Raw genomic sequence first — 26,753 nt, 5'->3', positions numbered from 1 at the left:
ATGTCAGTGAGAAAACACCAGACAAGACAGTATTTCATTGTGTTGCTTTCAGCCACAAAGTACAACTGGTTTTCCTGGTAAATGATAGATGGATGTTTCCGTTGGACTTCATTTTTTTTCCGTTTTGGTCTAATATTATAAATTCACGTTAATTATTCCATGAAACCACACACTAAATAACCTTAAAACTTTATAGGAGCGGAATACAACCATGACCATTTAGACATTAACAGAGTGTCTTTAAGGCTCTGAACATGCCAAATTTATCTGTTTATGCCAGCATTTGTTTTGATAGAACATATTAGAAAGAAGACACAAAGGTGACAACTGATTCTGTTGATGGCAGGGGCATGAACACAACACCAATAAAGCTGCAGCAAACTCAGAGGAAACCAATTAATTCCAGGTCAGAGCCCACAATAGGCCTATCTGCTCTGCCAGCTAATCATAAAGCACACTAAACGCATGTGGGCGCTGGCTGGTGTGTACGGCAAATATTTCATACGCTTCATTTTCTGCCCTGCAGAACCTGTGATAAATAGCTCCAACAATTAAAGGGGTTGATTTTCTTTGAAATACTACCTTAAATTGCACAAAGTAACACCTCTGTTGAAAGTTGAAGATAAATTGCAGTGAGCGTTAATTGGCTTGGTACTAACCTGTTCATTCATTTGGTTGATGTTTGGATTGATTGCCGTTGCTTAGCTATGGGCATCGTGCCTATGGGATGAAAGCAATTAAAATCTTGAACCTTTGCCATAATGGGAGCAGGCTATGCTTTCATCTTATTGTTTATTGGCAAAACGAGGAGTGTTCTGGACTGTCCTAGTTAGGAAAATAATTATTGCTGCTTAGATCACTGTTTACACTCAAAAAGACAATCTTGATGCCAAAGCACATGCTAACTCAATTAGGCATGCACATTCAGACTTTAATTACTGTATTTTCTCTGAGTTCAATGGCAAACATAACACAGTAAAGATAGCCAGTTTTATGCCGCTTTTTCACTTGCATGTGCTCTATGATCTGATGAGTGCCATTTAGTGCACAGAAGAACACAACATTTATTGTGAGGATTTATAGAGCTGTGTATTAAATGCAACGATGCAGCACAGCCCTGGAGACTGATCCCATCTGTTCAAGGCCTGACTGTGTCGTTAGGAACTCATCAAAACGGGGTCCCCAAGGTTTGTGCGCCCCCCTTTTGTCTCTCCATTTGTTACCTCTTTGTCTTATTGCTTAGAGGGTGGGGAGCCAGGGGCAAGAGCTCAACCCCAGAAGGCGGGGGTGATGGGCCCGAGCTTTAATGGAGATAGTAGCCATGAAATGGCCCAGTGGAAGTGACGCTTCCTGGGCATGTTTTACGCTTGTATGAGCATACGGGTGGGGCTGGGGTTGGGTGGGGAGCCTTAGTAATGAGGGAGGGAGTATGAAACGAGACTAGCCAGCATGCTACTGTATGTTTTGTTTAATCTCTCATCCATGTGCTACTGAAATAGAGCTGAGCTGCCAATGGGAGTTGCATTTTACTCCTGTGCTTTAAAGGATCTCTTTGGATTATAGCACGTAAGTCACATTTACTGCAGATTTTTTGATGCTAAGTCTACTTGGAATGTTCTGATTTGCTTTGCTGAGCAGTTCTGGTTGTTTTGCAATTGTTCCTCCTGCTGATCAATTAGTCATGTGACTCTGCACTACAATTTGCTTTCTGTAATGTGTATTTGCATACTTCAGATTGCACACATTTTTTGTAGCTCTTTGCTCAGAATAGAAACAAGTTTACACATAGAAGTGGGTAAACATCAAGGTGAAGAATTTATTTATTTATTTATTTATTTATTTATTTATTTCGAACATCAAATATGAAGTGACCAACACTTTTAGTCACTTCACCTTCTTACATATTCGAAAAGGAGTAAGTAGAAGTACTTAGTACTTATATACCCTCACCCCTTTGCACAAAACTAAAAACATCTGAAATATATATTAAATCAGATTTTAACATAGATCAGCATTTACTAATAACACAATTCGGAAAAAAAACAAACAAACAAAATATATATGTGCATTTGCTAATGAATCATGACCAACTATTTCTTTTGTTCATCCTTTTTGTACTTTTCCAAAATCATATTTCTATAACTTTTTTTAAATTGGAAAATGTTCTTACACGATTTAATACCTTCATTAAGACCATTCCACAGAGCCACCCCACAAACCGAAACACACATCGATTTCAATTTAATTCGACCAAAGTTTTGTTTTAAATTATTTTTATACCTTAAGCAATAAAGCCCATCTCTTGAAGATAATATTTTTTGTAAATTGATAGGTAACATCTTATTGCTTGCTTTGTATAAAAGCTGAGCACTTCTAAAAGCCACAAGATCCTCCAGTTTTAATGCCTTCGATTTCAAAAACAGTATATTTGTATGATCTAGATACCCAGCACAATGTACAATTCGCATAGCTTTCTTTTGTAGAATATATAGTCTTTGTGTGGTAGCTCTGTAGGTGTTTCCCCATACCTCAACACAATACATCAAATACGGCAAGACCATAGAACAATACAGCATATACAAAGATATCTCATTCAAAATGTATTTTACTTTACCCATTATACCTATATTTTTAGCTATTTTGCTACCAATATATTTAACATGAGATTTCCAACTGACTTTACCATCCAAAATGACACCCAAGAATTTTATTTCATCTACCAACTCAATACTGACTTTGTCAACAGTAACTTGTACTGGAATATCAACATTACGATTAGTAAATAACATTAGTTTTGTTTTATTCAGATTTATTGATAATATATTCAAATCAAACCAGGATTTAAGTTTAGTCAATTCTTTTGTAACTAAATCTAAAAGTAACTTCAGATCATCACCAGAACAAAAAATTGTAGTATCATCCGCAAATAAAGTTAACTTAAGTTTATTAGATACCTTACAAATATCATTTATATAAAGAATGAATAATTTAGGTCCTAAAACAGAGCCTTGAGGCACTCCGCACGCAGTATGTCTTTGTGATGATTTGTAACTGTCCATTTGAACAAACTGATTTCTTCCATCCAAATAACTCTTAATCCAATCTAAAACTACTCCTCTAATACCACATCTCTCAAGTTTAAATAATAATCTATTGTGATCTATTGTGTCAAATGCCTTTTTTAGGTCCACAAAGACGCCAACACCATATTCTTTGTTGTCAATAGCACTAGTAATTGTTTCTATGACATCCACTAGCGCCATTGAAGTGGACCGATTCGTTCGAAAACCATATTGATTATCAGCTAATAATTCATGCTTGTCAATAAAACTATCAAGTCTGCTGACAAATAATTTTTCCAATATTTTTGATAACTGTGAGAGAAGAGATACTGGTCTGTAATTATTAAATTGTTGTAAAGAATAACCTTGTAACATGATGAAGATGCAGTTTACAATTGTTTGCTTGCTTATTTTCTCAGAGAAGTCATATATTTATTTCTCAATCATCTAGGTTTATATAACATTCGATTTCACAGCAATTTTTTTCCAACTTCTTATCAGCGTTTTCAGGAGGGCGTTTCTGGCCCTCTCCAGGTCTTTTTCCAATTAATACAGCTTGATGTGCCAAGCGTCACCAACAGAACTGCCTCCGGCAGCAAATGGCCTTATTTAGTGGGGATGAATATTCATTTGTTTTGAGTAATTATTTCGACAGTGCTGTTATGTATTGATAAGGGAATATATGTACAGTATAATGCAACATATTTCCTGGAATTAGTTTGACTAGGATTACACAAAAAAATGCCAACATCTTGATTGCCACTTATACAAATATGTCAACAAAAAATATAATTCTTATTGTTAGCGTTTCAGTGTCTGGAGCCCTATTTTATTGGTTTGCTTTGATGGAGCAGTCAGTTTCTATTTTTTCAGATTTATGACATTATGACATAGCTAATGTCAAATATTCAGATTTTTATAGTACTTTATATTTGTTTTGAGTGGGTAGTTAAGCTACTAAGTAACGGGATACACAAAAATAAATGTTTTTGATCAATTTTCCGGACTGAAAGCCATAGAGACTTTAGCCTGGATCAAGAAACAGGTTGGGTTTCCAGTGGGTGAGGTGGGAACAGTTGCTAAAACCACAGAGCAGACAAGTTTTCTTTAGCGGAATGATTAAAACAGAAACAGACATTTTCCACATCATGTTTACTGCAGTTCAGAGAGGGGCGTGACTTTGGATTGACCCTGCAGTGGCAAACCATTTTCACCTTTAAAAGGCACTGGCCTCAAATGTCAGGGTGACTCTAATGTCTCGGGTTTTATGGCATTTTATTGCACCGAAATGAATCCCAGTGTGAGAGTAAGTAGTGAAGTAATTATTTCACAGACAATTTGTGGATATATATAGCACTGTGCGGCCTTGGGCACGGGCAATAACCCTTTTTTGTTGATTTCCTAGCTGTGGTAAATTACTGGAGAGGTGGAGCACAACTAAAGAATGATGTGAGAATAATGTAGATGTGCTGTCTCTGTGTTTTACATAGAAAATGGATATGTGTTCTGCTGTTTACAAATCCATTAGTGTGTTGGTAATGTGTGCAGATTGCGCAAAGCCTGGGAGTCATTCTGGAAGTCACGCTTAATTAGCCTATTGTTTCTCATTGCTTTTCAGAGTTTAGTCGTGGTCACAGGGAGGAGAGTGACCTCTCTCAGGTATTGTTGTCTTCCTAACCGTGTCTTTTCACGATTCTTTCCTCTACAAAACGCTACAGACTTTAGATTGGCATGGGATGCTGGAAGGAGCCGGACGGTGACAGACAGCACTAGACTTGACTGAGAAACAAACAAGCTGTGAAGAGGGAGCTGAAGGTTTGCCAGTGAAAAGATTAGAGTGGCATTTGGCTCAAGCGCCAAGATGCATCGTTGCTCTTGGACACTGCTATGGCAACGGAAGCTTTATGCTTCCCTCTCAGTCCCCCCACTGAGTGTCCAGACTGTACCAAAGAGTCATTTAAAGATCTGGTGATTATTCCTGTTGACCCCAAAATTTACTTCATTTGTCATGTACAACGTAAATTACATTTTCTTGAATTCAGCTCCAAGAAAGCAGACATTTTGCTGTCATCTTTGAATTTTCACACATTTGAATGGCTTTATATGCTTTTCAATGACATGCAAATAAGTAAGCTGTAAAAAAAAGTCTATTATAAATTCGACCTTAGGTGCTCATCTGTACAATCCCACCTATTCCAAGCACCCATTTGTCACGCATGGCACCTCTGCTCCCTGGTGACCAATCAGGAGTGCTTCCTTGGCGGTTAAAAGCACCCCCTCACCACCTCATCGTCACATGTGATTGACAGCCTCCCACAGGAAGGAGGGGGGTTATTTACCTCCTTATGTTCTCATGGGACTAAGTTAATGATCCCAGCCAACAAAATAATACAAAGAGGGAAAAGCCTGAGAAGTCGGCGCCTGGTTGAACCATTTGGAGCAGTTTCGGCTTCCTTTAGAGAGGATTAGAGAAGAAGAGACTGTGTGAGGAGAATTTCAGAGATAGCAGTGAGACACATGAAGCAGCAGAACCCAGACAGAAAGTAGGAGCTAAAGGGAGGCTTCTGAGGAAAGCCGGTGTTTTCAGAAAAATCTCTTCCTGGGCTTTATTTCTGTATTCATCTGTCACGCTGGCTGTGGATTGTCTGGTTGACTGACTAACAGACTGCAAGGTAAAGCATGATATATATTTCCAGTGGATGTCACTTTAAAAAGTCCCCTTTAAGTCTCTTTTTACACTTTTTGGCTTTGACAGAGTTTTAGTGTGCTAAATTAAACATGCCTCACGGTATTCTGCATACTTTTTTAGGTCTCTATGTTTGAAATGTGGCGTTTTTTTCTTAACTTGGATTTACAGGAAAGTGAATTTCACAATGTAAACAAATGACAGTGGTGATGTGATGGTTGGCTATAGTCTGTTTTTCTCTGTGAATGTTCTGTGCAACTCAATTGAAATATTTGTACGCTTCATTGGATGTGTTTCTACACTGCAAGTTATGATAAACTAGCTACTGGATTTGCATCAGTTCTCCTGTAATTATCAGAAGGTTAATGGGTTTACATTTTAAGTCATTATCGGCCTCAACATACTTTAGATTCTACGCTGTTTTACTTTCTCTCATATTTCTTTTCATACTTTTTGAAACCCCGCAGGCTAAACTGAAACACAAGGACTCCTGGCAGGGGTTTTGGCTTACTACTAATCCAAATCAATCCATGCCTTATGTGCTGGGGCTTTAACCCCTTAACACAAACATTTGCTTTGCATAGAGACACAGTTTTAACAAAACATTCTGAGCTGATGTTGCTGACAAGGTTATTGCAAGTAATGGCATTTAACTATCAACCTCAAACCTACATTTTGTAACGTTAAGCTCAAATCCAGAGCTGAGAAACCGATCAGACTTTATGTGATCAGCCTCACCATTTGGATGCCAGTCGTGTCAGCGAGCACATGTTTGTGTTGGGAGCATTTTCCATGCAGCCAAGAACTGGCGCACAGATGCCAACAATCTGAGACAACTTTCAACACTATCTAAGTCAGCTGTCACAACCACAGTGGCACACACAAACACGCATTCCTGTGTGTTTCCATTCCAGTGGATGTGTCCACACAGAAAAATAAAAGGGTGTGACTTCTCTGAGATATAAGGCTGCTACAGAGTTTGATCGAACAAACTGCACTGCAATTTTCTTGATGCCCTAATGGACATGTAAATTGCTAACAGTGTTGTGCAGCACCAACAATTGATGGTCTGTTCGTTTAGCCATGATAGAATTTGCACTAGGCCACTGACAAAGCATCCCTCTTGTCCTTTCTCGTGAGTATAATCATAATTGATTACCTTGTTTGCTTAGGCACTTTCATTTGCCCGTATTGAATCTTGCCTTAAGCATAAAACACATTTCCAGCTGCAATAATCAAGAGTGGAAAGCAGTTCAGATTTTGTCTGGTTATGGCTAATGTTTCTGGTAAATGTCATCTTGCCACTTGTGCAAAAAAAAAAAAAAAAAGAAACAAATGTGTTATTAATGCACAAAATGTTGTTTTTTGCTCAGCTATTTGCAAGATGTTTATCTGAGGATGACAACAAAGCTCTGTCGAGAGCTGTGGCAACACGCCACGCTCCGATAGCCCTGAGTGATGGACCAAACCAGTAAAAGTCCTGCCCCTTTCATACGATTGGCTAGAGCAACAATTTGCAGCCCACTTCATCTAGATGGGATAGGTATAGTTCTCAGCGAGAGGAGAGAAAAGGGTGGTAAGTTGTGATCCTCCTGCTGTTTTTAAGTAGAAGAAAGAGTTAGAGGGGTCAGAAAACTCACAGAGAGCAGAAAAGACGGGTCACTTTGCTCTAAGTTCAGACCACTGCGGTGGATCAGCTGTGCAGAACCTGAACACTGACTTGACTTTAAAGGTGGCTCTTCCCTCCTCTGGCTTGTTTATGGCTGTAATCATGTGGAAGGTAAGTCTCATCTCAGTCTGCATTTTATGTTACTGTGTCTCTGTGTTTTTCTAGCAAAACAATGAGTCACCATATGTTTCCAAGCCTGCAGGCGGGGATCTGTTCAAGTGCTAAGGTTGTTTGACCTTGTTGTGTTCACAGATTCCTTCATGTTTTGTACTGTGGATAACACTTGAGGGATAAGATGACTAAGTGAGAAGGCCGAGGGGATTTTGTAATTAAAAAGCGTCAAAGATGAGTGGGAGTAGACAAAGTCGACTTCCAGTGTCAAAGCAGCTGTTCAGTGTATTTCCTAAAATACACACTTCTACATTGATTTTATCCAAAAGAATATTATATCATTTGTTGGAGCAATCCTTAAAAAGAACCTTGAAAGAATCTTTCCAGAGAAGGCCGATCTTTCCCCTTTTCTAAGTGCCATATTTTCTTAGTCATCATAAAAGTTTTTTTTTTTTATTACCTTCACTCAGACTTGGAGATTCACAGCAGCACTGTGGGAGATAAAACCATCCTTTCATCCATAATCTGGCAGCCTCGTGACCTACAAAATACCATTTACTCAACTGATAAGATAAAAGATACAGGCGCTTCCCCGCTGCAACATCTATATAAGCCCTGGCAGTACATCTGGACACGTTTTGCGACAGGCCTACATACATTAAAGCACATTGGAGTCTTGTTACATGAAGCTAATGAAGAGTAAAACTGGGACATTGCAGTTGAGCTGGTGGTTGCCCCTATTAATTAGTAACTTATCTTGTTCTCGTAAAGAGAAATGTTAGACATCTTTCCACCAGAGCTCTGCCTCTGATCACTAGTGTGACAAATAGATATCAAGTTGTCCCCATGGCAACACATGTGGAGGTCTTTACAATGTATGAAGAACTGTTGCATTGGTTTTAAGAGCAGAATAAGGGCCATTTATGAGAGGGCAGATTTGTGAACATTTTTTATATAAGTGACTCTGTTAAATTTGCACAATTATAGTATTTTTTTCAACTGCAAAATGTCACCTTGTAATTTTGCCGCTTTTTTTTCTAACAAAGGAAACCTCAGAGTTCAGACATTTGAAGTTGCTTCCTGTATTTTACAAATCAGCCACATGGTGTCGCTCTCTGAGTGTTTTCCACAATAGTAAAGCATCATTCTTGTTGCATGACGTCTGCAAATTGTGTGTCTTTGCGTAGGGGACAACAGATAAATAGGGTTTGAGCATTTTTAACAAGCTAGTTAATCGATATTGTTGAGCTCAGAGAGACATTTCTTCTGTCTGGTGTTCTGACTAACAGGCCACGGCCGCATGCCTGGAAAGCGACATTCTGTAAAGTTCCTGTGGTTGTGGAAAGGTTACGGTGTTTTCCCGCTGCTGCCACCTGCCAAGCCGCGGAGAGGAAATGAGAGTTTGGTGCAACTTCTGATGCTGACCAGGGTGACCTGAGCAGCACAGTCTGGAAGCATGAAGAAAAATGAAACACAGGAAAAAATGAAGTCCTAACCGACTCATAGACATCTGTTTTCAGTTCTTACTCAGTGAGAATCTCATTACAACCATTATGCAGACTAGATTATAGATTTTTAGAGCAAATTTTTCAACTGATGCTCATTATACACTCTGGAAGGAGGCTTAAGCTTTCTTTTCTATGCTTTTGTGTTTGACAGATGCGTTTTAAATTCACCAGCTCAAAAGTTTAGGTTTGTAATTAACTTGTCCTCTATAATCATTTAAATAACAGTATCAGTAGCTGTTGGTCAGGGCCAGACTCCATTAAGCTAATCTCAGTAATGTGTGCAGCTGCAGATCAGGTAGATTTGTCAGTCTAATCAGCTGGCTTGTGCTGCTACAGCTGTAAATCACATTAGGCCTGATTGGGCGGCTGCTGAGCTGGCTGCTTTAGGGAGCAGCAACAGGCCACACATTGGTCACAGATATGCTGTGAAGACAGGATTACAGATAAATATGTTAGGTGCCTGCCCCAGGAAAGAAGACAAAGAGCAATCACACTCTTTCAGCGTCTGGATACATGGTTCAGAGCCATCATTAAGACTGATAAAAGACCATAACCAAAAGGATTAGAAAGTGCTTGAGCAGGAAATTGTCTTCGTATCTAAGACATTGTAATTGTTTCATCTCCAAATGACCCATTACTTCCTAATCGAATGAAACTACGAATCCTAACTTCGTACTCAGGTTTGTCATTTGACAGAGAACCATGCAGCAAAGTGCATACGTTTCACAACTGACTATCTGATTTAACCTTGCAAACATGTTTGTATTGCGTGAAATTAGCAGCCAGTGCCATGGCGGAGCATTTACACCTCAAAACTGCAGCGTATTGATGACTGTCTCAAAAATATGGAGCTAGAGTTCCCTGATTTCATACGTAACAAACCTGAGGAAACAATCATGCTAACTAGCAGGGTGATTATCCTTCTTCAGAACTGGTTTCTGGTTTTAAACATGTCTGGTTGAGATACTCCAATATTGCAACTTGCCACTGTGTAAGTGTAGATTTACAATGGCTGAGCAGTCACAGGTGAGCTGGTGTGCTCGAGTTGCAATGAAGAGGGAGGGGTGAGACGAGAAGCAAGGACGTAGCCCTTTAAGCTGCAGTCAATTCCAGCCATTTTCAGTACAAAAAATCGCTAATATTCTATTTGTAAATAAAAATATGACGAGAAATACAGGGAATATTGGACGCGCATCGCGAGGTGCATTTCCTTGAAAACGACCTATTCGTGGAGTATATACCGACTTCAAGACATGTTTTGGACAAAATATTTTACTGGCTTGTTTCGTCTGGATGTCCAAGGTTGGATTATGGCTGTTTTTTGTGGAATATTTTCGTCTGTGTGTAATAATGAACCCGGAAATGTGAGTCGCGCTGTGTATGTTAAAGCCGTGTATAGAGAATGGATGGATGGATATTCGTTGTTTGTCGGACAAATGTGTTTATGTTACCCGCTGTGGTAATCACATCTGAAAGTGGTTTATACCGGCGGATTCATGAGAATCTAAGCTTTCCATCGGTGTATAGTGTTTGTATAATCACGTTTGCAGTTTCAGACATTTAGCAAATTGCTTATGCAGATCTCAAAGTGTACAGCGGGCGGGACACTGAAGCGCAACGGGTTAACAGATCTTCACATTCTGGAGGAAGTAATGGTGTGGAGTTACATCAAAGGCATTCAGGTAGGAAGACAAGTTCTAATGGAAGAAAACTTTTAAATATGAGACTTTGATAGAGGGCTGCACAGTGAGGGAGTGGTTAGCACTGTCGCCTTGCAGCAAGAAGATCCCTGGTTTGAGTCCCAGGGTGGGCCTGGGATCTTTCTGCATGGAGTTTGCATGTTCTCCCTGTGCATGCGTGGGTTTTCTCCGGGTACTCTGGCTTCCTCCCACAGTCCAAAAATATGCTGAGGTTAATTGATTACTCTAAATTGCCCGTAGGTGTGAATGTGAGTGTGACTGTTTGTCTGTATATGTAGCCCTGCGACAGACTGGCGACCTGTCCAGGGTGTCCCCTGCCTTCGCCCGAGTCAGCTGGGATAGGCTCCAGAAGCCCACGCGACCCTAGTGAGGATAAAGCGGTGTATAGAGATGGATGGATGGATTTTGATAGACAGAGTAGAGTTTTTAGGCGTTTAATCAATAATTTTAATACTCATGAAGCGCCTTTATTTTGACCTTTTCTGTGCAACATACAAAATGTACTCCTGAATGACAGCGTGTACAGATTTTTTAATACATAGAAATAATGTCAGTTTTGTGTTATGAGGCTACATTTTGTATGGGATTCTGGTCATTATATATCATGATACAGCTTTGGTGAGTTTTCTTAAATGCTGCATTTCAGTTGTGAGACTACTTGATTGTTATTGTTGAAAAATGAACAATGGATCTCTTTGGTCATCATATTTAACGCCTGTTTGTCTTAAATTTCTGAATACCAGAATAGTTGTATAGCAACACTATATCAATACACAGTCTAATTGTTTGGATATGTGATATGACTCAGCTGTTTTGAAAGCTAATCCAGCTTTATTTACATCATATTAGACGCCCTTGAATGTGAAACTTGGTGAGGAGTTCACTCGTCTTTCTCAATTAACAGCTGCACAAGATCACCTTGCAAATCTGAAATTAGCAACATACTTGTGAATACTTTCAATTTGAATGTGAAACACAAAAGTGCACTAAAGCGATGAGCAACAAGCAGTAACTGTGCTTTGGATCCCTTTGGTAATCATCCCAATTTTTTTTCTAATGGTTTCCTAGAAGGTGTTGCTAACTTCTCACTGATCTCCTTCCAAGTTGCAGAAGGAACCCCGGGAATGCGAGTCACTTCCCCATGTGGCTTCCCCAAGTTATGTAGCCCGTACCCACAGCTTTGTCTGAACTTTAGCATGCTTCGATATTTACAGTGTCTGTCTGTCTCTCAGAGCAGATAGTCACACTGGGGACTCCTTTGAATGACAGGAGAATTGAAAAGGAGCTCAGCAGGGGTGTGTCTGGAAATAGAGGCACATGGTAGGCAGATGGTACCTCGGCGATTCCCACATGAAGGCCAGCTGCGACAAACTTGGATGCACTGGCTGATAATAATCACAGTGCGTCTTCATTTGGGATTTGGTCGGAAATTCCGCATCACCTTGTTGGATGCTGAGAGAATCATCTGACCTCATGTTACAGATGGGTCCCGCTGCCTCTCAGGCTCCTTCTCATCTGTGTTTGTGTCTTCAGTCTTTCTCTTTGAATTCAATGCCTGGTAGGATTGCCTAGAAGAGTCATAGTCCAAAGCATTGTGCGGCTTGAAGCAGAGGGACAGTAACACAAGGAAACCTGAAACTGATCCTAACGCTTTGAATTTCTGAATGGGCAGGGCTGAGGGGACACTGACCTGCCTGTGCGGACGTGGGCTAGGGCTCTGCTTATTTGCTGGTTTTGACTCTCTCTCTCTCTCTCTCTCTCTCTCTCTCTCTCTCTCTCTCACTCACTCTCACTGTTGTGTGCTCTCTCTCTCTTCTTCCAGTACTGGCCAGAGCTCCAGCTGTAGGTGGAGCTGGCTTTCCTGGAATTGTCGGGCAACTTTTCCTGTTGTGCTTGCTACCTCTTGCTCAATCTCTCGCTTAATGACAGCTCTGCAGCAGGACTACTGGGGCTGCGAAGACTTGTACCATCTGGATGCACATCTCTACAACATGCTGGAGTTAATGACTGGTGCATTTGTTATTGTAAACATATTTTCATGATTCAGGTCAGAAGTTTTCCTTCAGCAAAAATGTCTCGGCAGTGCAAAGTGGGGCGAAATCCATCGGTGGGTAAAGTAAATTGTATATGAATGGACGAGCTTTCAGGAGTGCGTAATGTACTTGGGGGCTGTAACGCAGTTTTCAGGGGCTTTTTGCTACAGTGTTACTTTACAGGCTCTTTGTAACTTCGTGATATTTTATACCACAGGCGATGACATAAGCGGATTGGTGACTTTGCATTGTGTTTGTGGTACAAAGCTCTTTATTCAGTTTGTATTTAGGACAGCCTGGTTGAATCAACAACTTAACCTGTTTGACGAGACCTGCAGAGGCAGCGTGTTGTAACTGATAGCTCAGCTGAAGATGATGTGATGTTGTCTTGTGTGAAACATCAAACGAAATGCTGGATAGGTAGTTACATCTTTAGAGATTAATTGAGCTTTTAAACTCTTAGACATGCACAAACAAGTTCAGGATTCTGCACAGCAAACATAAATTAGTATTGAATTAAAAACCAACGGTGTAAAATGTAGGAAATTGTTCAAGAAAATATCCTAATACAAACTTCTAAACAATATCTGTTCCAGAAGGCTTAATGTCTAACATATTTTGTTGAAAACGGTGGGATTTGGACGGTGGAGAGCTCGTCTTTGATCCTCAGTTTCTAGGCACCTGCATTCGTCGCTTTGTCTGTAAAGAACAAAATAGCAAAGAAACAAAGGCCCACAGATGCATCCCCAGTCACAAGAGACAAGTGCAACAATTGCTTCTTGTCTTATACAGTACAGTGGGATAAGTGAATGTCTGTGAAAATTTGAATAAAAGAACAAACCCAGGTCTGTAGCTCAGAGGTAATTGCTGTATCCTCACAACTTCAAAAGGCTACTTGTGCCCGACTGTCCTGATAATGAGCTTTTGCCTTCTTCACACATAATGAGTGGAGGTAGGGAGTTCACATGGAGAGACGCTGTGAGCACAGTGTGTCCACTCGCAGCTGGGGTGTCTGACTGGCCGGGAACAAAGGCTTAGTGTCTGTGATGGTGTGGAGTCCCAGCCATCAGCAAGCAGGCCAATAGACTTCTGCTTGGCTGAGTTGTCAGTCCTCACTGGCCTGCTGGCCCACGGACTACACTACAGAGAAGAACACATGCGGACAGGCTAGGCCATTCCTGTGCCAAATTAAAATGAGTTGCTGCCACATTCTTTAAGTAATAAGCTCAGCTATAGAGGCCTAGCAGATACATGTTCATGTACTGCATGCAAACACGTGTTTTCACTTTAGTATTCTCCCATAGTTGCCCGTTTTATTTTTCCAATTTGCTTCATTTCCATAATCAGATATCTCTCCCTAATATTTACATAATATTTATATTCATGTTTTCATCTTCAACTCGCCATGGAAATCAAATGAAGCTCAAGATAGAGATGAATAACTTAACATTAATGCTTTGTAATTAAGCGAGTATGCGTGAGGGCTGTTTATTCTTTTTTTCAAGTATGCTTCATTGTGGACAATAAGGTTACAAGTAACTGTTGTTTATTTATAAATTAGTCTCAGAGAAATAATTTGTTTGCATCTTAACTTAATTAATAAGCAACTTATTAAGAATTTGGCTTCTTTCATTACATTTTCTAATTCAATTCTGTCTCCTCTTTCCAGATAGCTGATCAGCTTCCCTGGATTTCGCTGACAGTCCCACTTCGTTTTGCCTGAAAATGGAAACACTGGAGTCGGAGCTGACCTGCCCAATCTGTCTGGAGCTTTTTGAGGACCCGCTGCTCTTGCCCTGCGCTCACAGTCTTTGTTTCAACTGTGCCCACCGAATCCTGGTCTCCCACTGCACCCCCAGCGAGCCAATTCAGTCCATCAGCGCCTTTCAGTGCCCGACCTGCCGCTATGTCATCACCCTCAACCAGAGGGGCCTAGAGGGACTCAAACGCAACGTAACCCTGCAGAACATCATTGATCGCTACCAGAAGGCTTCCTTAAGTGGACCTAACTCCCCAAACGAGACCCGGCGTGAGAGAGCCGTCCCCGACAGCAGAGCCATGACATCTCCCAGTGACCGGGTGCAGTGTCAGTTCTGCGAGCAGGACCCTCCGCAGGACGCCGTGAAGACCTGCGTAACCTGCGAGGTGTCGTACTGCGAGGAGTGTCTCAAGGCCACCCATCCCAACAAGAAGCCCTTCACGGGCCACCGTCTAATCGAGCCCTTGCTGGACTCCCATCTGCGAGGGCTTATGTGTCTGGAGCACGAGGATGAGAAGGTCAACATGTACTGCGTGACAGATGAACAGTTGATCTGTGCATTGTGTAAGCTGGTCGGCCGACACCGAGACCACCAAGTAGCAGCCCTCGGCGACCGATACGACAAGCTCAAGGTAAGGAAACAAATATGCAGTGTGAGGGATTTTTACAAGGCAGTGACGAAAGCATCCCCGCTAATGTTTAACCCAACAGTATTCAACGATGATTTGTGCATTTGTCAAAAGCTCTTCTCAGCTCGTACATTATCACAGTATGAGAAGTGCTCAAGCTGATAATGAATTTGTTGGATTTTCATTTTATGATAAACATAAGGGAGCTTTTGCTTGATTTTGGCAATGAATAAATGTGCACAGACACGGAAATAAATCATAGTTGATCGCCCAGACACATAAAACTGAATCTCATTAATTGCTTTTTTGTGCAATTTATCTTTTATTTAAGCAGTATAAGAAATTACTATATGAATGATGTGCTACATGAAAAATACAAGATGATTTTTCCTGCAAGCACTAATATCGTGTAATGTTATGGCAAGAGAGATGCATCTGCACCTTTTGATGTTAATCAGTTATGAATCAAGTGTTATCTTTAAGCAGATCTACAGTGGCACTTTGTAAACAGCACAGACATCCTACGGTAGAATAAATTGCTGTAGAAGATTATTTCCATATTCAGTCAGACATTGCAATATTGTGTGAGTTGCAGGTTGACTGTCACTCTTAAATGTAATGGAACCAGGGCCAGAAACTGCTTTTACAGTTTTAGGTTAAGAGAAGCTGCTCACTTTCAGCAGATGGGCTGACATCAATAAGACATGAGAAGACTCTGTTAGCTGAAGCATAAAAAGCTGGCTCCGCTTTCCTTTCATTGTAAACTCAAACGAGAAATTTTGACTTAGTGGGTCAGTATTTTGCCAACTCACTCAAGGTGTCTATTGTAGCTCCAGCAACATCACAGGATTCTTTAGTCCACTATGAGACAGCTGTGCCACGAAGCTTTATTGTGAATCCTTTAGCACAAAAATAGTACACAAGGGAGCGAGAATTTCTCTCACATCATTAAAGATCTCCTTCTTTTTTACATTTGGGAATAAATCTTGAACTCAGATGGATAAAGCTTTTCAGTTCAGTGAAAGTTTACCCAAGTTCATTCTAAACTTTTTTCCAGAGAATTGCATGGCATAGACTGCATGAAAAATAAAGAGTGTCCTCCTTTTTTCCCAAACACTCACAGTCTTCATGCATGACTCACAAAGGGATGGTTTTATGTATCACAAGTAACACTCAAAAAACCCCTTTTGTGCCCATTCCTTTCTTTCACAATGCTTGGTCACAGTGGGATTGGTATGCAAACAATCTTTTGCAGTTTGGGAAGATAGGTCAGAGGACCAGTCTTAACCTCTCTCCTTTGTTTGATCATGCTGTCATTGTGCAGAAATCTCCTGGCCGCTTTCTCTGTGTGGGCCGTGAACATTCACACCAGGAGGCAGACCAGGTGATCATTTCTTTGATTACACATTCGGGGCAGATTTATTAGACGGATCCGCCGAAACCTGAATGTCACTTTTTGAGGGATCGACCAAAATCAGTGAAATTGTTCTGCTCTACTTGAGCGATACTGACTAATGTACATGGAAGCGAGGTATTGGTGCGACGAGTTGGAACTGTGCTTTTATTACTTTATGAGGTAGTTCATGTGCTCACTAACCTTTTAAAAAGAGCAACATCCCCAGATGCAGCTGCATTGTTGGAAGCCTGAAGTGAAAGAGGAAACAGCAATTCCCATCTTAGAGAGGCATAATTTTTTCCTCGTGGCATGCAGGACAGGACCCAGGTGGCACACAGCTGAGCTTGTTGGTAGTTCATGATTTTTTTCTAGCATATGTTTACAACCACTGTGCCGCACATTTCTCAGAAATTCCCACACAAGGGGATACTATGACTTTGTTAAGACATGGCTGCATTTGTGCGTTATTTCTTCTCCCTGATTTGGGCATTATACGACACGATCCTGGTTTGGCATCGCGTCTATAATTATCTTTTCCGGCATATATTTTTTATGTCGATGGATTCTTACACGAGTGAGTTAGAGCATGAAGTTAAAACCCGGGTTTGCTTCAGAACTTTTGTAAACAGACAAAAACAGCGAGGCTCACAGGCATTTCAAAGTTTGATTTGAAGCCGAATAAATTGAAACTATGAGAAGGAACTGATCTAAACAGGAAGAACATGTAAACTCAACAACAACAGCAGGGGAATGAAATTAAGAGCCTCCTGTTGTGAGGTGACAATACTTATCAGTCATCTACAGTGCTGAAATATTTAGAATAAATAAATAATTAAGACCTCCGCTGGTAATTGATTGAAGCCCAAAGAGCTCATCTCTGTGTATCAAAGTTGTATAGTTGGAAGGTTTTTCCATGGAACTAACCCCCTAAAATGGCTTAGATGTAACTCTACACCCTTGTTTCATCTACAATACGTGGCTCTGCATTGTCCTGCATTTCTCTTCACTAACCAGTTCCCACTCGTAACAGCTGAAGCTCAGTTACCTGCTGAAATACTCTGAACACCACAATAGCCTGTTGCAATGTTGGACTAATTCAGCCATACATGCTTGAACTCGAACCGATTCTGAACAAGAATAATGATACAGAAAGTACCGCTCTGCAAGTTGGCAGGACTGGTTCCTTAGGTTTGCTACATATGAAACACTTAATTTGCTTGTGATATATTTTCTACCACATGGACCCTCAAAGCGGGTCTTTAATATCTAAATTAATCAACAAAAGTATAGATGAAATAATTCCCACTATAAAACTTTATAAGCGTAATGTCGAAAATAAAACGCTTGTATCGTATTGCTTCGGTGATACTTTCATCTCTGAATGGAACAACAGTCACATTTTTTTTAAACTTTCACATGACTATGAATAATAACATTCCACACATGGGGCATCTGGCCAAAAATATATCATGCTTGAAAGGCAGCAGTGGCCCTCTGATCTGTTATCTTGCAGGGTCAGTAGGCCAGTTGTAATATTTCTTAAACTATATTTTTCCTAAACTGTAATTTCTCCACGGTGACATACTATGAAAGTCTAACTGTCAATAGACTGAATGTATAGTACACAAAGCATCTCTGCTCTCTAACCTGTTAAGCAGAAGGCCAAATGTGTCACTGAATCCAGACCTTCCACTATGCTAAAAAAAATAAATAAATAGTATTGCATATTTATTATCACATTGTGTTGTCCACTTGACAGAGATACAAGTATACAATATGAAACGCATTCTGTGGTGGGTAACTGGGTGCAATCTCTCATTCAAATGAATTCTGCACAATTTAAATTTGAAACAGTGACTGACATGTCTTTTAATTGGCCCTTTTCAAAGCTGACATTTCATCATGTCAGGAAAAGCGTAGGTGCTACGCCTACTGTGACACATAAAAGTTTCTACAACTGAAATAAGCTACATTATCCAACACTAGACAGCATTCAGCAGAAATCTAAGTCGCTTGTCTTTACCGACCTATTATTTGAAATTATGATTAGACGAGAAACCCACCAGTAAACTTAAATACCTATAAAGTGTATGGCAAAAAATATTAACAACTGGGCATTTAATTCAGTGCAGACTACTGAGTCAATAGAAGCGTAAACTGCCCTCCAACAATGATGGCCCTCCCAGATGTGCAACAGGACCAGTGGCGCTCACAGGATAAAGTGGCTGCCAACGGATAAAATTTCTGATGTTGACACAGGATAAACCTCTAAGTCCTGACGGTGACCTGTCAGGACTCTGAAAGGAAGGAAGAGAAACTGGCCAACGCAAAGGTGTGGAACCAGAAGCATTCACATACAAAAGGAAGCTGCTATTCTTTCCTCTCATCAAGTTTCAACGATTTTAGGAAAGAGACGTCCATTAGAGAGAGCTGTCTAAACATGTGAAATGCATTAATGCTGTACAAGAAGTTCTATTCTCGATACACCGAGAAAACCAGTGTGCAAAATGTGAGCGTAGAAGAGCTCACACTTCCTGTCTTTTCTATTTACTCTGCGTGGGTTTATTTGATTTAGCTCCCTATAGCCTTCCACATTTGCTGTTGTGACTACATGCAGCATCATTTTGATTAATACGTTGTGTTTCATGTGTCAGTTTTGAAATTGTGAACTCTCCTCACCTGTACCTGCAGCACAGCATCTGAAATGGCTTTCATCACATTCTTTTCCATATGAATAAATCATATTCATGAGGCCAGTAAAATAAAGCCACTGCTATTTTCGTAGGCGGTGACGCACACACCTTATGAAATCACAATGTGAAACATCTAATATGAAAGAGGACTCCCCACTATTTGCCTCGAGCTTTGGCTCTTTGCAGGCTCCTCATACCTGTTTGCTCTCGTCTTTGGGTATTTGCAGTTCGGATTGTATTTTTTGGTGTTTGTGACAGGTTTTTCGAGGGGGAAGTTTTATGATATTTATATTTGAAAATGTGCACATGAACTGAGCATTAAAGCCATCTGAGTGTTTTTTTTTTCTGCATCTCTCAGTGCTATGCAACCAAACCAGAGTCAGTCATTCTTTGACTATAAATATTACAGATCCATTTACTTATATCATTTAAGACTTTTAATAATAGTCTAAAACAAGCACGGTTCTCTTTTTATCTGATTCACTTGAAAGCATAGGCGTCAGAGAGCAACACAAAATATGACTAATTTAGATTATACTGGCTGGTATTGATGTAGTTAAAACACCTGAGGCCTTTTCCACACATTTGCTACTGTCAGTTTTAACTGAAATCATCGATCGAATACTTAAACACATGCAGGCAAATGTGCATTAATCTTTTATTTAGGAAGAACAACGCTTACAGTATCAGAGGACATTTTGTACCATCACAGAACACCATCATCATGCTACCCAATTACAGCAAAGAGATGAAGTTTGAAACATAAGCCTTTGATCTGAGTCAGTGATTAACACAGCCAAGGTTTAGTTGCCCGAATCACTGGCAGATGCTCCGCTAAGCTCCGTGGCCTCAGCCGGCAGTATATGGGATCTTCGGCACACACTGGGGGGGGGGGCTTCAGACTGATCAGAGCCCAAAACATGGCCACTCATATCCAGTGGCAGTCCTCTCCTGTGCTCATTACAGCTGGGCCAGATATGGTCCTTATGTTCCCATTCACCTAACACTCCCCCCAAGATTTATTCAGCTGTTTACAGTTTGATGGGGGACAGCGCGTAATGAAATATTCCCTTTCAATTTTGTTTTTGCAGCAAGCCTTGGATTCCAACCTCAGCAATCTAATCAAGAGGACCAGTGAGTTGGAAAGTCTGATGGGCAAACTTATCCAAACCTGCCAACACGTGGAGGTGAGGTTGTTTATCTGTTCCCGTTCAGGTGGGGGGCTCGCAGCCTCCGTGGCATTTCATGGGCAACAACTCATTAAATTATTAACACCGTGATGAATTACTGTATCCGAAAGAGGCATTTTATCATGTCAACAAGATTGAGTGCTCATTAGTCTATAGATCAATAATTTATGTCACATGCTTGCAAATTGAATAGTCTTCGGAGCATTTGTAGGCTAAATATGAATGTGCACACAATGTAAATATTCATAAACACATGAAGCAGATGAAAGATAATTATGGTGTGTTTCATTTAGATTCTATCAATTATTTCGCCTCACTGTTCATTTTAATCACTCCTGCTTAGCATAGAGCCAGAAAGAAATCTTGTTTTGGTAAATCTCAGTGTCATCGCCTTCAATCTTACGTGCGTGTCACATAAAAGAGAGGCAGGATTGTCCTCTTTATTTTTTTTTTCTCAGTATCTTCTGTCTCAGTGGGGTTTGCATAACTGAATTGTGCTGTTGTTAGTGCATGCTGTAATGACTTCAAAATTGCACATACTTGCAAATGAGCAAGCAAATAAAATGACTGCCTCTTATCTATACTTCTGTCTAGGTAAATGCATCGCGGCAGGAAAACAAGCTGCTAGAAGAGTGTGACCTGCTGATTAATATCATACAGCAGCGAAGACAAATCATAGCGACCAAGATAAAGGAGGGGAAGGTATTGTTTATCACCTTTTGTATCTCGATAACCTTTGTTTGTTTGTTTATCACCTTGTCCGGGCTGATAACCTTGCATCCACGCACACACACACACCTGCACACTCGAGTATGCTGGTCTTATGAGAATGTAACCATGACAAATCACTGCTGTTGGGGAAAAAACATCTATCTTCAAAATGTTACTGCTTAAAGCGAGGGCAAGTTTGAAAGAATCAATAAATAATTTTTCTTCTCAGAAATGAAAAGTTGAACTCCTGAACAAAAAAAGCAACTTTTGATGCTACAGTTTTAGTTTGTCTAGTTTGACCAGTGTATGGTGGCTAATGTTAGCAAACTTTAGACATATTATTTTGTTAACTGACATTACTTAGGTCAGTTGACTAACTATCACATATACTACATTTTTATTACAAAATCAAAAGACAGCATATGTAACTTGTGACATATTTAACTAATGATGATATTTCAATGAAACTGACTGAAGAGAAACTTTGGATATAATAATAATTTAAAAGATCCTTTAAATGTAAGTGGAATACATCTGCAGTTCCTAGTTCTGGCCACAGACAAATCCTCCAGCCTGCACCACAGCATCCATAATTTTTCCCTTTCCTCTGATTATGACTCATCAGTTACCATAGAACCACTATTTTTTCCTTTCTTTGGGTAGAGTCATGCACAAAAACAACCAAAACTTGGTTTTCAGTTTTGGTTTTGGCCATAAACATGTTGTTATGGAACAGTCATGGTTAAAGAAAAACACTGAATCTTGGTGCAAATTGGGAACGAAACAAGCAGTTGTCTTGTGGCTTTGTGTCCTTGTCTGAGCATATTTATATGCTACGTAAGCTGATATAGACACCAGTTTATTGCTTTTTTGGTCTTCATTAACAGTATTCCTCTCTGGAGTTCTTCTGGCACAGTGTCCATACATTTAATGAGATTGTGCCAGGCCTCTTGAATGGTTTCCCTTCCTTTTCCCCTGCTAGATGCCCTTAGAAAGGTGGTGGCATGCTGTGCAATGTTCAGTGTCAATGTAAAATCAGCCCTGCTTCCCGTGATGGGCCTCTCTGGAGGAGGACGCTTTCCTTCCTCACCTCGTGCCTCGTGTCAGGTTGTGAGGTTGCTTTCAGCCACTGAGCCACAGCGGCACAGAGGGCAGGAGAGGGGGAGGCCTGGTTGCTATGACAGTGTTATGAGGGATGTTTCACAAATACACCTCTCATAAGTTCGGAGGTATGAAAAAAAGATAAATAAATAAATAAAAGGTTGCCGCTTACAGTCCACACGGAAAATCGGATTGTCAGTGCTGTAAATCAAATTTTCCCTCGGCAAGATTCTCTAATTGGCCAGGTGAAAACCAATCAAGCATCTGGCAGTGAGGTGCCTCATAGGTCACGCATTCATTGGGTGTTTACCAAGCTATTTATCTGTCTGCATATCTTATTTTCTGCACAGTCTGTGAGGCTGAGGAAGCTCGCCCAGCAGATAGCCAGCTGTAAACAGTGCATCGAGAGGTCCTCGTCCCTCATCACTCAGGCTGACCAAACTCTCAAGGAGACCGACCACACTCGCTTCCTTCAGACGGCTAAAAGTATCTGCGAGAGGTGAGGGACCCGTGAAAAACAACCCCAACAACAAATAGATACAGTCTATAAAACTATCGTCATGTCTTAACATATGTCCCTCTTTATCATAGAGTCTCTATGGCAACAGCGTCCTCCCAAATCCTGTTACCAGAAATAAACCTGAATGACACCTTTGACACTTTTGCTTTGGACTTCACAAGAGAGAAGAAAATGCTAGAAAGCTTGGATTACCTCACTGGTGAGTCAAGTCTTGCATGTTAAGCACCCAATATTTAATATTTTGGCACAGAAGCCTATCAACAAATGACTATAATCTATTTCTTGTTTAGTATATACTGCCTGATGAGGTTAATTGTGCATTAGTACACTCTTTAATTCCTCAAACTAAATTCTTAAATGATTTGTTTGGTTACTGTATTGAAAAAAATTGCACCTAATGATGGATTTATAAAATTTAAAGGCTTTGGATGGAAGCAGGATGTTATTATATTTTAACGCTGTGCCTGTTAGCGAGTGGCAGCAAACTAACATATTTAAAGGCAGCAGCGGTTTTCATTTCTGCCGAATGAAACAGGTTTGATTGTTTATGCTCGGTCCCTGTTGTGCAGCGTGAATTTAACTCAGCATGGGGGCTGCAGCTCTAATAGCTGGAGGAACTCCAACATAGATTAATTACACTTGTCAGAATAAAAAACACAAATGAATGGTGCTATTTATCCCCCACTGGTCTCAACACTGTAGTTTTTGTTTGTTTGTTATTTTGATGCCGTTGTGTGCAATATGAAATCCACTCAGCTTCCATTACTGTCTTTGGACAACATTTGTCTTTTGTTTTCCATCTGCAGCACCAAATCCCCCAGTAATCCGCGAGGAGTTATGCACGGCTTCGTATGACACGATCACAGTTCACTGGACATCAGACGATGAATTCTCTGTTGTATCATATGAACTTCAGTACGCCATCTTCACCAGCCAATCTAATGTTGTCAGTAAGTCTATATGTGTGGTGGAAAGCATGACAATGATGGAGGGATGTAAAAGGGATTTCTGTGAAAGACTTTTTTTATATGTTTAGTGGGGGCTATGTTACAATATCCAAACATAATATTGTGTTTTAGCAGTAGGAGAGGAGAGCTCTTATGGATAATGAGATGTTACCAAAATACACTGTTATTTGTGCAGCCTCTTGGAAAGGCTAGAACAATGAGACTAGATTGACATCCAGATGCATATCATAAACTCAATATTATCTGAGGGTTGAAGTGTGCAGCAGTCTGTTTCCACTGATCTCCCCAATCAATCTCACAACATGCTCGATCAAGCAATCTATTCTCTGCTTCAGTACTCAGTCACATTTGCATGAGTGGTAATGTGACTACTTGAGTCGAAAACAGCATAAAACATTCAGTTTAACTATCTTACCAAGAGTCTACACGATAACTTGGTTTGTTCTTGCTGACTTTCTCTCTGCAGGCTTGTGTAACTCCGCTGACAGCTGGATGATAGTACCAAACATCAAACAAAATCACTACACTGTGCACGGACTCCAGTGTGGCACCAAGTACATTTTCATAGTGAAGGCCATAAACCAGGCTGGAAACCGCAGCAGTGAACCGGGGAAACTGAAAACCAACAGTATGTCAACAGCTGCACGGAATTACTCATGTTACTACTTTATCCTTGAGAATTTTAATGAGTGCATTCTACTGAAAACGTCTGTGTTATTTTAAGGTCAGCCATTCAAATTGGACCCGAAGTCTGCTCACCGAAAGCTGAGGGTGTCCCACGACAACCTGACAGTAGAGAGGGACGAGACTTCGTCCAAGAAGAGCCACAGCCAGGACCGCTTCTCCAGTCACAGCAGCTACGGTGTCACAGGAAATGTCTACATTGACAGCGGCCGCCATTACTGGGAGGCTCTGATAGGAGGGAGCACATGGTAAAAACAAACAGTTTTTAGACACATTTAGCACTTGGGGTGACAGTGTAGCTCTATCAGATATGGTTGGCGAGATCATCGCTTTAGTTCGGGTTGCAGTATCTCAAGGAATGGATAATGGATGGATGAATGTGTAAAATTTGTTCCACACATTTATCCATCTGTTATCTATACACAGCCTATCCCAGCTGATTTAGGGCAAAGGCAGGCAGCACCTTGGACAGGTCATCAGTCTATCGCAGGGCTACACATACAAACAATCACACTCACATTCACACCTACGGGCAATTTAGAATAATCAATTAACCTCGAGATATTTTTGGACTGTGGGAGGAAGCTGGAGTACCCGGAGAAAACCCATGCACAGGAACAACATGCAAACTCCATACAGAAAGATTCCAGGAAGGCGGGGACAAACCAGGGATCTTATAGCTGCAAGGCAAAAGTGCTCACCACCAAACCACTTCAGCAGCCTACACACATTCATGCATGCTAAATTTGTGGTTTTACATTTCAATTTATTTCCTCGTGGATAACGTTTCTGAATTGCAATCCTAGAAATATGCCAGTATTTATGATTTTGCACTTTTCATTGGTGCACACAGGTTCGCAGTGGGCATTGCTTACAAGTCGGCACCAAAGCACGAGTGGGTTGGCAAAAACTCGGCCTCCTGGGTACTGTCTCGCTGCAACAACTCCTGGGTGGTGCGTCACAACAGCAAGGAGATGCCCATCGAGCCTTCGCCCCACCTGCGGCGTCTCGGGGTGTTGTTGGACTATGACACTGGGTCTCTGTCTTTCTACGACGCCGTTGGATCGCAGCACTTGTACACGTTTGACATTGCCTTTGCGCAGCCAGTGTGCCCTGTGTTCAACGTGTGGAACAGGTGTTTAACAATCCTCAGTGGACTGCCGATCCCCGATCACTTAGAGGGAACAGACTACAACAACTGAAAAAACACATTTTCTTTTTGTATCCAAAAAGAGACCGGACTGCCTGCACCTGTTAAACTGTGATGACCACATTTTTTATGGTAGGAAGAGAGTACAAAAAAAAGGCTGTTGTCAATTGAGATGCAATGACCTCGGTGTCCATTCTTAAGCAAGCCTATGTTGAAACAAATTGGAATAATTTAAGAAATATTTTCAGGCACTTGTAAATGTATTTCTTTGCTTTGCACATTTATGCACATTGCTCTGCTGGGTGGTTTTAACGGTTTACTGACATTTTAAAAAACTCATGGAGATATTTTCAAATGGGCTGAATATTGTTTTTAGCATTATTTTAAAATTCATATTACACACTTTTGCATTCATGTCTTGTTAAGGTCGATGATAAACCTTGAACAGCAAGTGACAAGAGGGACTCTTTGGCTTGAATGATTCTGGGAAGTTAATTTAAAGGCTGTTAATGTTTTTAAAGATTGTTTTAATTCATTGCACTTTGATAAGACAGAGTTGTCACTATAAATGCATTTCTAAGCCACTTCTACATAATACAAATGTTTACTTGTCATTGTATTTTAAGGAAATTGCACTTAAATAGATCCGGAAACAATAGTTAAAAACAGTTTCACTTAGAGGTCCTAATTTGCAATCAGTCACTTCAGCCATTTTTAAGTATTTATCTGTAAATGTACAGTTTCATCTCCTTACAGCGATTTCCAAACAAACCTTCATCACAATGTTAACATTTAAGTTCTAAGATTTAATAAAAATGACTTCACATAATTACCTGTGTGGCTTTCCTCTTTGTTGTACTGTGAGCTACAAATCTGTCCCAGTGGGATGATAATTTAATACAATGTACACTTGTTGTTTACACTCATTTAATTTTGATTCTTCATTTACGCCTCAACGAGCCTTCACAACACAGTGAAAAGAAAACACCCACCGCCGTAGAGACAAGTGCTTTACAGGGCTCACTCTGACCCACACTGAGCCAAAATATAACTTTTGACAAGATTTGCTCTGACATCTCTTTTTGTACTAGAGTAACGCGGCTTGAATTCTGGAGCGTCTCCTTTCCACAAAGTAGACAAGAGCGAAAAAGAAAAAAATAAATCTGAACTCTGTGTGACCTCC

At 40.5% G+C, this 26,753-nt stretch overlaps 1 protein-coding gene across 5 annotated transcripts; it reads left to right on the top strand.

Moving 5' to 3' along the window:
• The first annotated feature begins 1,445 nt into the window (after positions 1 to 1,445).
• Positions 1,446 to 26,399, top strand: mid1 (midline 1). Of its 5 annotated transcripts, none has more exons than XM_051959193.1 (11): positions 1,446 to 1,566; positions 14,439 to 15,160; positions 16,482 to 16,541; positions 20,338 to 20,433; positions 21,031 to 21,138; positions 22,599 to 22,747; positions 22,840 to 22,967; positions 23,575 to 23,718; positions 24,203 to 24,364; positions 24,461 to 24,668; positions 25,274 to 26,399. In XM_051959193.1, the coding sequence occupies exons 2-11, from the start codon at positions 14,495 to 14,497 to the stop codon at positions 25,620 to 25,622; spliced, it is 2,070 nt and encodes a 689-aa protein (XP_051815153.1). In that variant the 5' UTR covers positions 1,446 to 1,566; positions 14,439 to 14,494; the 3' UTR covers positions 25,623 to 26,399. The 5 variants fall into 5 exon arrangements, with proteins under 5 accessions (XP_051815153.1, XP_022046498.2, XP_022046500.2 ...); XM_022190806.2 differs by lacking the exon at positions 1,446 to 1,566 and adding an exon at positions 5,373 to 5,734; XM_051959194.1 differs by lacking the exon at positions 1,446 to 1,566 and adding an exon at positions 7,075 to 7,528.
• The last annotated feature ends 354 nt before the right edge of the window (positions 26,400 to 26,753 follow it).

The sequence above is a fragment of the Acanthochromis polyacanthus genome, chromosome 14 (assembly GCF_021347895.1).
Source record: "Acanthochromis polyacanthus isolate Apoly-LR-REF ecotype Palm Island chromosome 14, KAUST_Apoly_ChrSc, whole genome shotgun sequence".
NCBI lineage: Eukaryota > Metazoa > Chordata > Actinopteri > Pomacentridae > Acanthochromis > Acanthochromis polyacanthus.
This window is presented reverse-complemented; position numbering and strand designations above follow the sequence as displayed.

What these genes read in the sequence shown, in the direction of transcription:
- mid1 (XM_051959193.1), top strand. Translation starts at nt 14,495, where the DNA reads ATGGAAACACTGGAGTCGGAGCTGACCTGCCCAATCTGTCTGGAGCTT. An exon ending in GCTAAAAGTATCTGCGAGAG is followed by an intron (nt 22,748 to 22,839) that starts GTGAGGGACCCG and finishes TCTTTATCATAG; the next exon opens with AGTCTCTATGGCAACAGCGT. An exon ending in CAGCCAATCTAATGTTGTCA is followed by an intron (nt 23,719 to 24,202) that starts GTAAGTCTATAT and finishes TTCTCTCTGCAG; the next exon opens with GCTTGTGTAACTCCGCTGAC.